This window comes from Trachypithecus francoisi, unplaced genomic scaffold (assembly GCF_009764315.1).
Source record: "Trachypithecus francoisi isolate TF-2019V2 unplaced genomic scaffold, Tfra_2.0 Contig00084, whole genome shotgun sequence".
NCBI lineage: Eukaryota > Metazoa > Chordata > Mammalia > Primates > Cercopithecidae > Trachypithecus > Trachypithecus francoisi.
In genome coordinates, this window is record NW_022680469.1 from 604,947 (window position 1) to 620,610 (window position 15,664).

At 38.8% G+C, this 15,664-nt stretch overlaps 1 protein-coding gene across 1 annotated transcript in view; it reads right to left on the reverse strand.

The window, feature by feature from the left end:
* The window catches only part of LOC117090613 (lysine-specific demethylase 5D-like), a 43,366-nt gene that overhangs the window by 10,215 nt on the left and 17,487 nt on the right, over positions 1-15,664 (reverse strand). Inside the window, 2 exon segments of the mRNA XM_033223055.1 lie at positions 3,802-3,964; positions 4,060-4,241. Of these exon segments, the coding sequence (XP_033078946.1) occupies positions 3,802-3,964; positions 4,060-4,241 (345 nt within the window).

Below are 15,664 nucleotides of genomic sequence, written 5' to 3' on the forward strand. Positions count from 1 at the left end.
TCTAGATGCTGTAATGGATGTAGGAAGAGTGGAAAGGCTCTATCATCAAGTACGTGCCCTAAAAGAAAAATAACATTGTGATGTTTAAAAGTGGTATTCAGAGAAAAGTACTCAAAGAAATGTGTAATTCAAAAAACAAATACAGAGGGTTCCACAAACAAGTAAAAGATTCTTTGCTTCTATAATCAAAGAAATGTAAATTTTTAAAGTCATGGAGTTCAGTCACCAAAAACGATGGAATTAGAAACTCCACAATTTTCTCCCTCTACCCAAACAATAATCTAGTGCTGAAATTTTCAGAGCAGTGTAATAAAATTAAAAAAAAAAAAAACACATCAGGAGAACACTTAATCAATTTTTAAAAGCTTCTAAAATTCGGTACAAGAGTGTCATAATGTAGTAACTAGTAACGTCCCTTCATACACACTTGACCCAACTCCTATCTCAGCAACTACCTTGGGAAAGCAACCTGAGATGCTGGTGCAGCTGGCTGGTGCTAGGAACCATGATGTGAACCTTTTTCCCAGAAAACTAAGGTGGTGTGTTTTGACCTGTCTGGTGGAGGACTACCTCAAGGGCCTGGATTTCTTTCACCTGCCTGACAGTTTGCTCAGAAGAGAGAAGACTTCCTAGGCTGTGTTTTTTGCAAGTATAAAAAAGCAAAGGTATTAGCCACATCCACCTCTGGCTTTAAAATGGGGTGGTGGTGATAGGGAGGAGATACAGAGACAGAGAGACAGAGAGAGAGAGACTAGAAAAACAGATAATTTTAACTGCCTGGGAGGAAAATTCTAGAGAAAGAGATATTTGGGGAAAGAGGGACTCAAAAAAAGCTTCCACATAGTACTTGAGAACTGACAAAGCCACATTAACGTCCGGGGCAAGATGCATGCTCAGAAAAGATCTAAGACTCTAAGCTCACCTCTGTCTGACTTTCATGCGCTTCCTAAGCAGAAGGTGGAGTCTAAAACAGTTTTTAAAACAGCCTTGAAGAAGTTTCCCCAATCAGACACAATCTGCAAAGACTGGGTGGTTAATATTATTATTAGTTATTAGCATTATTATTTTGGCTTAAGAAAGGGTTTGTTAGGTTGGTAGATGACCACCAGGCTAATAGATAGCAGAAAAAGAATATAAAATTAAAAGATTACTCAAGTATGCAAAGAGTTGCTCACCATCTTTAGTTGTTAGGAAAATGCAATCAAAACCACAAGATACTATTTCTTGCCACACAAGATACTATTTCTTGCCATACAAAAAGAGGTGGAAAATAACACAGTTGGCAAGAATGCAGACATATTGGAACCCTTGTGCATGGCTGGTAAGAATGCAAAACGGCCATGAAAACTGCTATGGAAAACAGTAACTAATTTCCTCAAAAAATTAAAACAGAGAACTACCATATGACTGTCCAATATTACTTGTGAGTATATATCCAAAACTCTGAAAGAACCTGAACAAATATTTGCACACAAATGTTCACAGCAGAAATATTCACAATAGCTAAGTGGTGGAAACAACATAAACGTGCTTTAACAGATGCATGCATAAGCACAATGTGGTCTGTTCATACAATGCAGTATTATTCAGCCATGGAAAAGGAATGAAACTCTGACACATGACATAGCACAGATGAACTTTGAGAAATCTGATACAAAAGATCACATGCTGTATGATTCCATTTATAGGAAATATGCAGAATAAATTCATAGAAACAGAAAGTAAAATTGTGGTCCAAGGAGAGAAACAGGGATGAATAAGAAATAATGTAATTGTTTTGAGACTTTTCTGGAGTAATAAAAATATTTTAGAATTTAATAGACATGGTGGATGCACAACACTGTGAATGTACTAAATGAGACCAAATTGTTCAATTTAAGATGGTTCGTTTTGTATTATGTGAATTTCGCCTTTAAAACATATGCCCCAAAAATAATAGTTCAGAAAATTCAGTAATAAAACAACTACTATTGTACATAAAAGCAACAATGACAAAAAATTTTTTGAAAAGACAAGGGGATAACATGATTTTCAGAGTTGAAGCAATACCAAAAGTGTTCAGTTTAAAACATAGGAGGCATACAAAGAAACCAGAAAGCATAGCCCTTCAGTTAAAAGAAAAAAGCTCTGAGATAGCCCAGGCTTACGTACTTACTAACGTCTATCAACTCTCTTAAACAGGCTTAAATGGCTTAAGAAGCAATGCACAAAGGACTAACGGGTATCAGGAGAATAATGTCCCTCCAAATAAGAGTTCCAAGAAAGGTGTTAAAATTACAAAAATGAAACAAGTCAAAATTCTGAAGCTCCCAGTCCCATAGAAAAAGTGAAAAACTCACAAGATGTTTTCAACAGGAGCTTTGAGCAGGCAAAAGAAAGAATCAGAAAACTCTAAGACATATCAATTGAAATAATTAAATCAGCAGGGGGCAAAAAGAGAAGAATATTAATCAGATCCTAAGAGACCTGTGTAACACCATCAAGTGCACCCAATATATGCAGAATGGGAGTTTCATAAGAAGAGAAAAAGAAAAAGGTCTAACAGTTGAAACAAAAACGGTTAAACAATTTCCAAATTTGTGGAAAGCCCGGAAAGTCTATCACCAAGAAGCTCAGGGCTTCATAAACTAGATAAACTCCAACTAGATAAACTCTAGGAAACACAATATAGTCAAACCAACAAAAGGTAAGACACCAAGATGGAGTTTGAAAGCAGCATGACAGACATGATTCTTCACATATAATGGATGCTTAACAGAATTATCAACAGATTTCTCATAAGTAGTAACGGAGGCCAGAGGCCAGTTGGATGACATGTTTAAAGTCATGTAATGGGAGAAATAAATAAATAAATTGATAAGCGAATAAAAATTATGGAAGTATGTCTCCAAAAGACATGCCTACAGGGAATACAGAAGGACTCTTTCAGGCTGACATGAAAGGATATTACTGAGTAATTCAGAGCTTTATAAAGAAAGCAATACGCCTGGGAAAGGCACCCATAAAAAATATAAAAGTCAGTATTACATATATAGCACATGAGAGACCAAAAAATATAGTTCAGAACTAGAATCAGAAAGCAAGACAAATCGTGTAATTAGATTGCTTGATGAGCTCTTATCAATATCTTTTTCTTGTGAGACAAGAGGAATACTAGAAAAAAAAAGGTACAAGTTAGAATTCATAAAATGTATAAAATGTAAGGAAAGGAAGAGGGCTTCTGGAGACACAAAGTGCATTTTGTTCAGATGAGAAAACTGAGGAAGATGGCCAAAAAAGTTATAAAAGCTTATAAAGAGTTAACTCAAAGCTTACAGAATTTCAAAGGAAAAAAGGCACAGAATGTTACAAGATAGTGACCCAGTCCGTGTACCATGTACATATTGCCTACTTACTTTTTAGCAAAAGGAGCTGATATAATTCAATCCTAGAAACACTCAAAACTCTGAAACCAGCCCTTCATCCTTACGTGGGTTTTGCAAAATAAGAATTATATTCAGAAACATTAAGAGAATACCAATCCTCGATTAGGAGGCAGATAAAAAGGCCAGGATCCAAGTTTTAATTTCTATCCTATTAAGTAATTATCTAATCTCCCTTTTACTTGTTCTCTTAGGTGTCCCAGCTAACAGTACCGATCTGCAACTTGATGTAAGCAAGGGAAGGCAAAGAGGTGTGATGCTAGGCCTAATCTCCACAGCAAAATGGATATGGTTTTTCTTCTTCCAGAACTAAGTTCTCTCTCATTCCCTTCTCACCTCAGTGAAGAAAATTAAAATTCTTTTGATCCTCGGTACTCACTGGCACACCATGGGACATCAAAGTGTTGGGATTCATGAGAGTGACAAGCTGGTGTAGGAGGTCAGGCTGGCTATCAAACAGCTCAGGTGTCAGCCTCTTCATCACCTCTTCCAAATGCTCTGCAGCCAGGGAGGGTACACCATACCAGGTCTTCGGTTCACCCCTGCTCAGACAGAGAGAAAACACATCAAGTCTATACACATCCTTGCATATGAAGGCAGTCTTGATATCCATCCCAGTCTTTGGGGTTATGCTCACCAGTGCAGATAGTTAATAGAGTAACTCCAGTGATCCTCAATATGCCAACAAAATGCTGAGAAAACCATGCCCACATACAGCCAGGGCACCTTCATGCCTGAGATGTCTGCATTGATGTGACAGAGAACAGACTGATCTAGCACCGGCATCACATTGAGGTTCCAACCACTGGTCGCATATTCCTGTTGGGTCAGAGATTTGCCAGAGTGAGTAGGGAGTAGGATAGGGTGAGGAAAGGCAAACTGAGCAAAATAAGAAGACAACTGCATCTTACAGCATGCTGCCTACTGGTATGCCTGATCATTCAAGAGGTCTATGTTGTAATTCAGATATAATGCCCTGTTTTGCCACTGTCAACTAACAAAGTGCCAGAGGTCCTAGCCAGAGCAATGAGGCAGGAAAAGAAATTTAAAAAGCATTCAAATTGGAAAAGAAAAAGTTATGTTATTCCTGTTTGAAGATTTATAAGAAAGTCTTAAAGAAAACATTTCTTTTTAAGAGGATGCTAAGGCCTCCATGAAAACGCTGTTAGAACTAACAAATTCAGTAAATTTGCAGGATACAAAATCAATATAAAAATCAGTTGTGTTTCTATACATTGGTAGAGAATTATCTGAAAGAAAAATAAAAGCTCCATTTGTAACAGCTGAAAAAAAATTCCTAACAATAAATTTGAAGAGGTAAAAAAATCACTACAGTGAAAACTATACAAATGATGATGAAAGAAACCGAAGACACAAATAAATTTTAAGATACCTTGTCCTCACAGACTAGAAGAATTAATATTGCTAAAATGTCCATAATATCCAAACTGATCTAGAAATTCAATTTAATCCCTGTCAAAAAACAACAGCATCCTTCACAGAAATTTTAGAAAAAGCAAGTGATATGGAACCCAAAAGACTCAAAATATCCAAAGAAATATGTGAAACAAAACAATAAACAAAAAAGCTGAGAGTATTCACATTAATTTTATATCACAAAGCTATGGTAACTAAAAGGGCTTAGTACTGCCAATAAAAACAAAACACACAGATACAAGGAAAGTAAGCCCAGAAATAAATCTCTGCGTTTTTAGTCGAAAGAAGTTCCACAAAGACACCAAGAACACAGAGGAAAGGACAGTCTCTTCAGCATCTATTGTTGGAAAACCTGGATATCCACATGCAGAGAAGGATGAAACTTTACCCGTCTTTCACCATGTACAAAAATCAACCACCAAAGGAAGTAAAAACTTAAATGTAAAATCCAAAATTATGAAACTACTGAAAGAAGACATAAGAGGAAAGCTCCATGACATTAATCTTGGCAAGAATTTTCTGAATTAAGACCTCAAAAGCATAAGCAATAAAAGTAAAAACAGACAAATGGTATTACATTAAGCTAAAAAGCTTCTGCACAATGAAGGAAACATCAACAGAATAAAGAAACGACCTACAATATATTCATATTATATATGAAATATATTCATATTTGCAAACTATGGGTCCGATAAAAGGTCAATATCCAAAAAGTAAGAAACTGACTACACAGAAAAAAAAAAAAAAAAAAAAAAACCTAAAAATGAGCAGAAGATAAAGAAAACGAAATACCGTGAAATACAGCTAACCAAGTAGGTGAAAAATTCTACAAGGAAATCCAGAAAACACTGCTAAAAAAGATCAGAGATAACACAAATAAATAGAAAACCATACCACACCCATATATTGAAAGAACCAGTATCATTAAAATGGCGATACCACTCAAAGCAATTTACAGATTCAATGCTATTTCTATCAAACTACCAACATCATGACAGCAAAAGAAACTGTCAACAGAATAAACACTACAGAATGAAGAAGATATTTGCTATACATCTGATAAAAGCCTATCACAATCCATAGCAAACTTATACAATTAACAAACAAACAAAAAAATCACCCCATTAAAAATGGGCAAAGGACATCAGCAGACACTCATCTTAAGAATACATACAAGTGGCCAAGAAGCATATAAAAAGATCACGTCCTTTGCTAAGACATGGACAGATCTGGAGGCCATAATCCTTAGCAAGTTAACACAGGAACAGAAAACCAAAAACTGTATGTTCTCTCTTTTATGTATTTATTTATTTTTTTTATTATACTTTAAGTTCTAGGGTACATGTGCATAACGTGCAAGTTTGTTACATATGTATACTTGTGCCATGTTGGTGTGCTGCACCCATGAATTCGTCAGCACCCATCAATTCATCATTTATATCATGTATAACTCTCAATGCAATCCCTCCCCACTCTCCCCTCCCCATGATAGGCCCCGGTGTGTGATGTTCCCCTTCCCGAGTCCAAGTGATCTCATTGTTCAGTTCCCACCTATGAGTGAGAACATGTGGTGTTTGGTTTTCTCTTCTTGTGATAGTTGCTAAGAATGATGGTTTCCAGCTGCATCCATGTCCCTACAAAGGACACAAACTCATCCTTTTTCATGGCTGCATAGTATTCCATGGTGTATATGTGCCACATTTTCTTAATCCAGTCTGTCACTGATGGACATTTGGGTTGATTCCAAGTCTTTGCTATTGTGAATAGTGCCGCAATAAACATACGTGTGCATGTGTCTTTGTAGTAGAATAATTTATAATCCTTTGGGTATATAACCAGTAGTGAGATGGCTGGGTCATATGGTACACATCAAGTTCTAGATCCTTGAGGAATTGCCATACTGTTTTCAATAATGGTTGAACTAGTTTACAATCCCACCAACAGTGTAAAAGTGTTCCTATTTCTCCACATCCTCACCAACACCCGTTGTTTCCTGACTTTTTAATGATTGCCATTCTAACTGGTGTGAGATGGTATCTCATTGTGGTTTTGATTTGCATTTCTCTGATGGCGAGTGATGATGAGCATTTTTTCATGTGTCTATTGGCTGTATGAATGTCTTCTTTGGAGAAATGTCTGTTCATATCCTTTGCCCACTTTTTGATGGGGTTATTTGTTTTTTTCTTGTATATTTGTTTGAGTTCTTTGTAGATTCTGGATATTAGCCCTTTGACAGATGAGTAGATTGCAGAAATTTTCTCCCATTCTGTAGTTTGCCTGTTCACTCTGGTGGTAGTTTCTTTTGCTGTGCAGAAGCTCTTTAGTTTAATTAGATCCCATTTGTCAATTTTTGCTTTTGCTGCTGTTGCTTTTGGTGTTTTAGACACGAAGTCCTTGCTCATGCCTATGTCCTGAATGGTACCACCTAGATTTTCTTCTAGGGTTTTTATGGTATTAGGTCTAACATTTAAGTCTCTAATCCATCTAGAATTAATCCGTATAAGGAGTAAGGAAAGGATCCAGTTTCAGCTTTCTACTTATGGCTAGCCAATCTTCCCAGCACCATTTATGAAATAGGGAATCCTTTCCCCATTTCTTGTTTCTCTCAGGTTTGTCAAAGATCAGATGGCTGTAGATGTGTGGTATTATTTCTGAGGACTCTGTTCTGTTCCATTCTGTTTTGGTACCAGTACCATGCTGTTTTGGTTAGTGTAGCCTTGTGGGATAGTTTGAAGAAAGGTAGCGTGACGCCTCCAGCTTTGTCCTTTTGACTTAGGATTGTCTTGGCAATGCGGGCTCTTTTTTGCTTCCATATGAACTTTAAAGCTGTTTTTTCCAATTCTGTGAAGAAAGTCATTGGTAGCTTGATGGGGATGGCATTGAATCTATAAATCACCTTGGGCAGTATGGCCATTTTCACGATATTGATTCTTCCTATCCATGAGCATGGTATGTTCTTCCATTTGTTTGTGTCCTCTTTGATTTCACTGAGCAGTGGTTTGTAGTTCTCCTTGAAGAGGTCCTTTACACCCCTTGTAAGTTGGATTCCTAGGTATTTTATTCTCTTTGAAGCAATTGTGAATGGAAGCTCATTCATGATTTGCCTCTCTGTTTGTCTGTTACTGGTGTATAAGAATGCTTGTGATTTTTGCACATTAATTTTATATCCTGAGACTTTGCTGAAGTTGCTTATCAGCTTAAGAGATTTTGGGCTGAGACAATGGGGTTTTCTAAATATACAATCATGTCATCTGCAAACAGGGACAATTTGACTTCTTCTTTTCCTAACTGGATACCCTTGATTTCTTTCTCTTGCCTGATTGCCACAGCCAGAACTTCCAACACTATGTTGAATAGGAGTGGTGAGAGAGGGCATCTCTGTCTTGTGCCAGTTTTCAAAGGGAATGTTTCCAGTTTTTGCCCATTCAGTATGATATTAGCTGTGAGTTTGTCATAAATAGCTCTTATTATTTTGAGGTACGTTCCATCAATACCAAATATATTGAGCGTTTTTAGCATGAAGGGCTGTTGAATTTTGTCAAAAGCCTTTTCTGCATCTATTGAGATAATCATGTGGTTCTTGTCTTTGGTTCTGTTTATATGCTGGATTACGTTTATTGATTTGTGAATGTTGAACCAGCCTTGCATCCCAGGGATGAAGCCCACTTGATCATGGTGGATAAGCTTTTTGATGTGCTGCTGAAGCCGGTTTGCCAGTAATTTACTGAGAATTTTTGCATCGATGTTCATCAGGGATATTGGTCTAAAATTCTCTTTTTTGTTGTGTCTCTGCCAGGCTTTGGTATCAGGATGATGTTGGCCTCATAAAATGAGTTAGGGAGGATTCCCTCTTTTACTATTGATTGCAATAGTTTCAGAAGGAATGGTACCAGCTCCTCCTTGTACCTCTGGTAGAATTCAGCTGTGAATCCATCTGGTCCTGGACTTTTTTTGGTGGGTAGGCTATTAATTATTGCCTCAATTTCAGAGCCTGCTATTGGTCTATTCAGGGATTCAACTTCTTCCTGGTTTAGTCTTGGGAGAGTGTAAGTGTCCAGGAAATTATCCATTCTTCTAGATTTTCTAGTTGATTTGCGTAGAGGTGTTTATAGTATTCTCTGATGGTAGTTTGTATTTCTGTGGGGTCAGTGGTGATATCCCCTTTATCATTTTTTATTGCATCTATTTGATTCCTCTCTCTTTTCTTCTTTATTAGTCTTGCTAGCGGTCTGTCAATTTTGTTGATCTTTTCAAAAAACCAACTCCTGCATTCACTGATTTTTTGGAGGGTTTTTTGTGTCTCTATCTCCTTCAGTTCTGCTCTGATCTTAGTTATTTCTTGCCTTCTGCTAGCTTTTGAATGTGTTTGCTCTTGCCTCTCTAGTTCTTTTAATTGTGATGTTAGAGTGTCAATTTTAGATCTTTCCTGCTTTCTCTTGTGGGCATTTAGTGCTATACATTTCCCTCTACACACTGCTTTAAATGTGTCCCAGAGATTCTGGTACGTTTTATCTTTGTTCTCATTGGTTTCAAAGAACATCTTTATTTCTGCCTTCATTTCGTTATGTACCCAGTAGTCATTCAGGAGCAGGTTGTTCAGTTTCCATGTAGTTGAGCGGTTTTGATTGAGTTTCTTAGTCCTGAGTTCTAGTTTGATTGCAGTGTGGTCTGAGAGACTGTTTGTTATAATTTCTGTTCATTTACATTTGTTGAGGAGTGCTTTACTTCCAATTATGTGGTCAATTTTGGAATAAGTGTGATGTGGTGCTAAGAAGAATGTATATTCTGTTGATTTGGGGTGGAGAGTTCTTTTTTTTTTTTTTTTTTTGAGGCGGAGTCTCGCTCTGTCTCCCGGACTGGAGTGCAGTGGCCGGATCTCAGCTCACTGCAAGCTCCGCCTCCCGGGTTTACGCCATTCTCCTGCCTCAGCCTCCCGAGTAGCTGGGACTACAGGCGCCCGCCACCTCGCCCAGCTAGTTTTTGTATTTTTAGTAGAGACGGGGTTTCACCGTGTTAGCCAGGATGGTCTCGATCTCCTGACCTCGTGATCCGCCCGTCTCGGCCTCCCAAAGTGCTGGGATTACAGGCTTGAGCCACCGCGCCCGGCCGGGGTGGAGAGTTCTATAGATATCTTTTAGGTCTGCTTGGTGCAGAGATGAGTTCTATTCCTGGATATCCTTGTTAACTTTCTGTCTCGTTGATCTGTCTAATGTTGACAATGGAGTGTTCAAGTCTCCCATTATTATTGTATGGGAGTCTAAGTCTTTTTGTAAGTCTCTAAGGACTTGCTTTATGAATCCGGGTGCTCCTGTATTGGGTGCATATATATTTAGGATAGTTAGCTCTTCCTGTGGAATTGATCCCTTTACCATTATGTAATGGCCTTGTCTCTTTTGATCTTTGATGCTTTAAAGTCTGTTTTATCAGAGACTAGGATTGCAACCCCTGCTTTTTTTTGTTCTCCATTTGCTTGGTAGATCTTCCTCCATCCCTTTATTTTGAGCCTATGTATGTTTCTGCATGTGAGATGGGTCTCCTGAATACAGCAGACTGATGGGTCTTGACTCTTTATCCAGTTTGCCAGTCTGTGTCTTTTAATTGGAGCATTTAGTCCATTGACATTTAAGGTTAATATTGTTATGTGTGAACTTGATCCTGCCATTATGATATTAACTGGTTATTTTGCTCGTTAGTTGATGCAGTTTCTTCCTAGCCTCGATGGTCTTTACATTTTGGCATGTTTTTGCAATGGCTGGTATCAGTTGTTCCTTTCCATGTTTAGGGCTTCCTTCAGGTTCTCTTGTAAGGCAGGCCTGGTGGTGACAAAATCTCTAAGCATTTGCTTATCTGTAAAGGATTTTATTTCTCCTTCGCTTATGAAACAATTTGGCTGGATATGAAATTCTGGGTTGAAAATTCTTTTCTTTAAGAACGTTGAATATTGGCCCCCACTCTCTTCTGGCTTGCAGAGTTTCTGCCGAGAGATGTGCTGTTAGTCTGATGGGCTTCCGTTTGTGAGTAACCCGACCTTTCTCTCTGGCTGCCCTGAAGATTTTTTCCTTCATTTCAACTTTGGTGAATCTGGCAATTATGTGTCTTGGAGTTGCTCTTTTCTCGAGGAGTATCTTTGTGGCGTTCTCTGTATTTCCTGAATCTGAATGTTGGCCTGCCCTACTAGGTTGGGGAAGGTCTCCTGGATGATATCCTGAAGAGTGTTTTCCAACTTGGTTCCATTTTCCCCCTCACTTTCAGGCACCCCAATCTGACTTAGATTTGGTCTTTTTACATAATCCCATACTTCTTGCAGGCTTTATTCATTTCTTTTTCTTCTTTTTTCTTTTGGTTTCTCTTCTTGCTTCATTTCATTCATCTGATCCTCAATCGCTGATACTCTTTCTTCCAGTTGATCGAATCGGTTACTGAAGCTTGTGCATTTGTCATGTATTTCTCGTGTCATGGATTTCATCTCTGTCATTTATGACCTTCTCTGCATTAATTATTCTAGCTGTCACTTCTTCCACTCTTTTTTCAAGATTTTTAGTTTCTTTGCGCTGGGTACGTAATTCCTCCTTTAGCTCTGAGAAGTTTGATGGACTGAAGCCTTCTTCTCTAATCTCATCAAAGTCATTCTCTGACCAGCTTTGATCCGTTGCTGGCAATGGGCTGTGCTCCTTTGCAGGGGGAGATGTGCTCTTATTTTTTGAATTTCCAGCTTTTCTGCCCTGCTTTTTCCCCATCTTTGTGGTTTTATCTGTCTCTGGTCTTTGATGATGGTGACGTACTGATGGGGTTTTGGTATAGGTGTCCTTCCTGTTTGATAGTTTTCCCTCTGACAGTCAGGACCCTCAGCTGTAGGTCTGTTAGGGATTGCTTGAGGTCCACTCCAGACCCTGTTTGCTTGGGTATCAGCAGCAGAGGTTGCAGAAGATAGAAAATTGCTGTACAGCGTGTGTACCTGTCTGATTCTTACTTTGGAAGCTTCCTCTCAGGGGTGTACTCCACCCTGTGAGGTGTGGGGTGTCAGACTGTGGGGGATGTCTCTCATTTAGGCTACTCAGGGGTCAGGGACCCACTAGAGCAGGCAGTCTGTCCATTCTCAGATCTCAACCTCCGTGTTGGGAGATCCACTGCTCTCTTCAAAGCTGTCAGACAGAGTCGTTTCCGTCTGCAGAGGTTCTGCTGCATTTTTGTTGTTGTTTGTTTTTTAGCTGTGCCCTGTCCCCAGAGGTGGAGTCTACAGAGACAGGCAGGTTTCCTTAACATGCTGTGAGCTCCACCCAGTTCGAGCTTCCCAGAGGCTTTGTTTACCTACTTAAGCCTCAGCAATGGCGGGCGCCCCTCCCCCAGCCTCGCTGCTGCCTTGTGGTTAGATCGCAGACTGCTGTGTTAGCAATGAGGGAGGATCCGTGGGCATGGGACCCTCCGGCCAGGTGTGGGATATATTCTCCTGGGTGCCCGTTTGCTTAAATCGCAATAGTGGGGTGGGAGTTACCCGATTTTCCAGGTGTTGTGTGTCTCAGTTCCCCTGGCTAGGAAAAGGGATTCCCTTCCCCCTTGCGGTTCCAAGGTGAGGCGATGCCTCACCCTGCTTCAGCTCTTGCTGATCGGGCTGCAGCAGCTGACCAGCACCGATTGTCCGGAACTCCCTAGTGAGATGACCCCAGTACCTCAGTTCAAAATGCAGAAATCACCGATCTTCTGTGTCGCTCGCGCTGGGAGTTGGAGACTGGAGCTGTTCCTATTCAGCCATCTTGCTCCGCCCTCTCTGTATGTTCTCTCTTACGAGTAGGCACTAAATGATGAGAGAATACGTAGACATAGAGGGGAACAACAGACACTGGGATTTTTCGAGGTTGGGAGGTGGGGAGAGGGACAGGATCAAGAAAAATAACTAATGGGTTCTAGACTTAATACCTGAGTAATAAAATAATCTGTACAACAAATCCCCATGACACAAGTTTACCTGTGTAATAAAACTACACTTGTACCCCTGAACTTAAAAGCTTATCCACCATGGTCAAGTCAGTTTCATCCCTGGGATACACAGCTGGTTCAACATAACCAAACCAATAAACACAATCCATCACAGAAGCAGAACTAATGACAAAAACCACAAGATTATCTCAATAAATTCAGAAAAGGCCTTCAACAAAATTCAACACCCCTTCATGCTAAAACTCTCAATTAACCAGGTAGTGATGGAACGTATCTCAAAATAATAACAGCTAATATAACAAACCCACAGTCAATGTCATACTGAATGGGCAAAAACTGGAAGCATTCCCTTTGAAAACCAGCACAAGTCAAGGATGCCCTCTTTCACCACTCTTATTCAACATAGTATTGAAAGGTCTGGCCAGGGGAGTCAGGTAAGAGAAAGAAATAAAGGGTATTCAATTAGGAAAACAGGAATTCAAATTGTCTGTGTTTGCAGATGCCATGCTTGTAGATTTAGAAAACCCCATCGTCTCAGCCCAAAATTTCCTTAAGCTGATAAGCAACTTTATCAGGATACAAAATCAATGTGAAAAAAATCACAAGCATCCCTATACACCAATAACAGACAGAGAGCCAAATCATGAGTGAACTCCCATTCACAATTGCTACAAAGACAATAAAATACCTAGGATTCCAACTTACAAGGGATGTGAAGGACCTACTCACGGAGGACTACAAGCCACTGCTCAAGGTAATCAGAGGACACAAACAAATGGAAAAACATTCCATGCTGATGAACAGGAAGAAACAATATCATCAAAATGGCCATACCACCCAAAGTAACTTACAGATTCAATGCTATACCCATCAAGCTACTACTGACTTTCTTCACAAAACTGGAAAAAACTACTTTCAGTTTCATAGAGAACCAAAAAAGAGCCCGTGTGTAGCAAAGAGACAATACTAAGCAAAAGGAATGAAGTTTGAGGCATCACGCTACCTGACTTTAAACTATACAACTAGGCTACAGTAAGATAAACAGCATGGTACTGGTACCAAAACAGATATACAGACCAACTGAACAGAACAGAGGCCTCAGAAATAACACCACCCATCTACAACCATCTGATCTTTAATACATCTGACACAAACAAGCAATGGGGAAAGGAGTCCCTATTTAATAAACGATGCTGGGAAAACTGACTGGCCATATGCAGAAAGCTAAAACTGGATCCCTTCCTTACACTTATCCAAAAATTAACTCAAGATGGATTAAAGACTAAACATGAGACCTAAAACTATAAAAACCCTAGAAGAAAACCTAGACGATACCATTTAGGAGACAGGCAAGGACAAAGACTTCAGGAATAAAACACCAAAGCAATGGCAACAAAAGCCAAAATTGATAAATGGGATCTAATTGAACTAAAGAGCTTCTGCACAGCAAAAGAAACTATCATTAGAGTGAAAAGGCAACCTACAGAATGGGAGAAAATGTTTGCAATCTGTCCATGTGACTAAGGGCTAATATACAGAATCTACAAAGAACTTAAACAAATTTATAAGACAAAAACAACCCCATCAAAAAGTGACCAAAAGTTATGAACAGACACTTCTCAAAAGAAGACATTTATGAAGCCAACAAATATATTTTTAGAAAGTCATCATCACTGGTCATTAGAGAAATGCAAATCAAAACCATTATGAGATACTATCTCATGCCAGTTAGAATGGCAATCATTACAATCAAAAACAACAGATGCAGGACAGGATGTGGAGAAACCGGATCACTTTGACACTGTTGGTGAGCGTATAAATTAGTTCAACTATTGTGGAAGACAGTATGACGATTCCTCAAGGATCTAGAACTAGAAATACCATTTAATCAAGCAATCCCATTACTGGGTATACACCCAGAGGATTATAAATCATCCTACTATAAAGACACATGCAAACGCATGTCTAATGCAGCACTATTCACAATAGCAAAGACTTGGAATGAACCCAAATGCCCATCAGTGATAGACTGGATTAAAAAAATGTGGCACATACACACCATGGAATACTATGCAGTCATAAAAAAGGATGAGTCCATGACCTTTGCAGGGACATGGATGAAGCCGGGAACAGCATTCTCTGCAAACTAACACAAGAACAGAAGGCCAAACACCACATGTTCTCACTCCTAAGTGGGAGTTAAACAATAAGAACACATGGACACAGGGCAGGGAACATCACACACTCAGGCCTGTCAGAGCTGGGGGGCTAGGGGAAGGATAGCAACAGGGACAATACTTAAGGTAGGTAGATCATGGATTTACAGGTGCAGGAAACCACCATGGCATGCGTATACCTATTTAACAAACCTGCACGTTCTGCACATGTACCCAGAACTTAATAGTATAATTAAAACGTAAATAAACTACAGAATAATAGGAGAATTTCTAGTCAAATAAAAGGCCAGATTATATTTCTCTTAATAAAAGTATCATAAGTTCAATATGTTTATTATTTGAAATAATTAACATGACCCAGGAATATATTTGAAAAAAATCCAAAAAAAAAAGCTAAATATATAAGCTAAGAAAATTATATTATACTTATCTGCAGTATTATAAAACAATACAGTTTCAAAAACTTCTGAATTACAAGTTTAATACATACAACTTCACTTTTCAACTACATTGTGGTTAGATGTTGAGGAATCACAAAGTACCTCAACATGCTAGATAAGAAAACCTATTTTTTAAATGTTTTGGTTCAGCTGCTTAGAAAATAAGGAAAATCCTCAGAGGATAAAACTAAGAAATAACATGTACAAATAACAGTTCTGAAACTGATGACATCTGGGTCAACCATAAAAGACA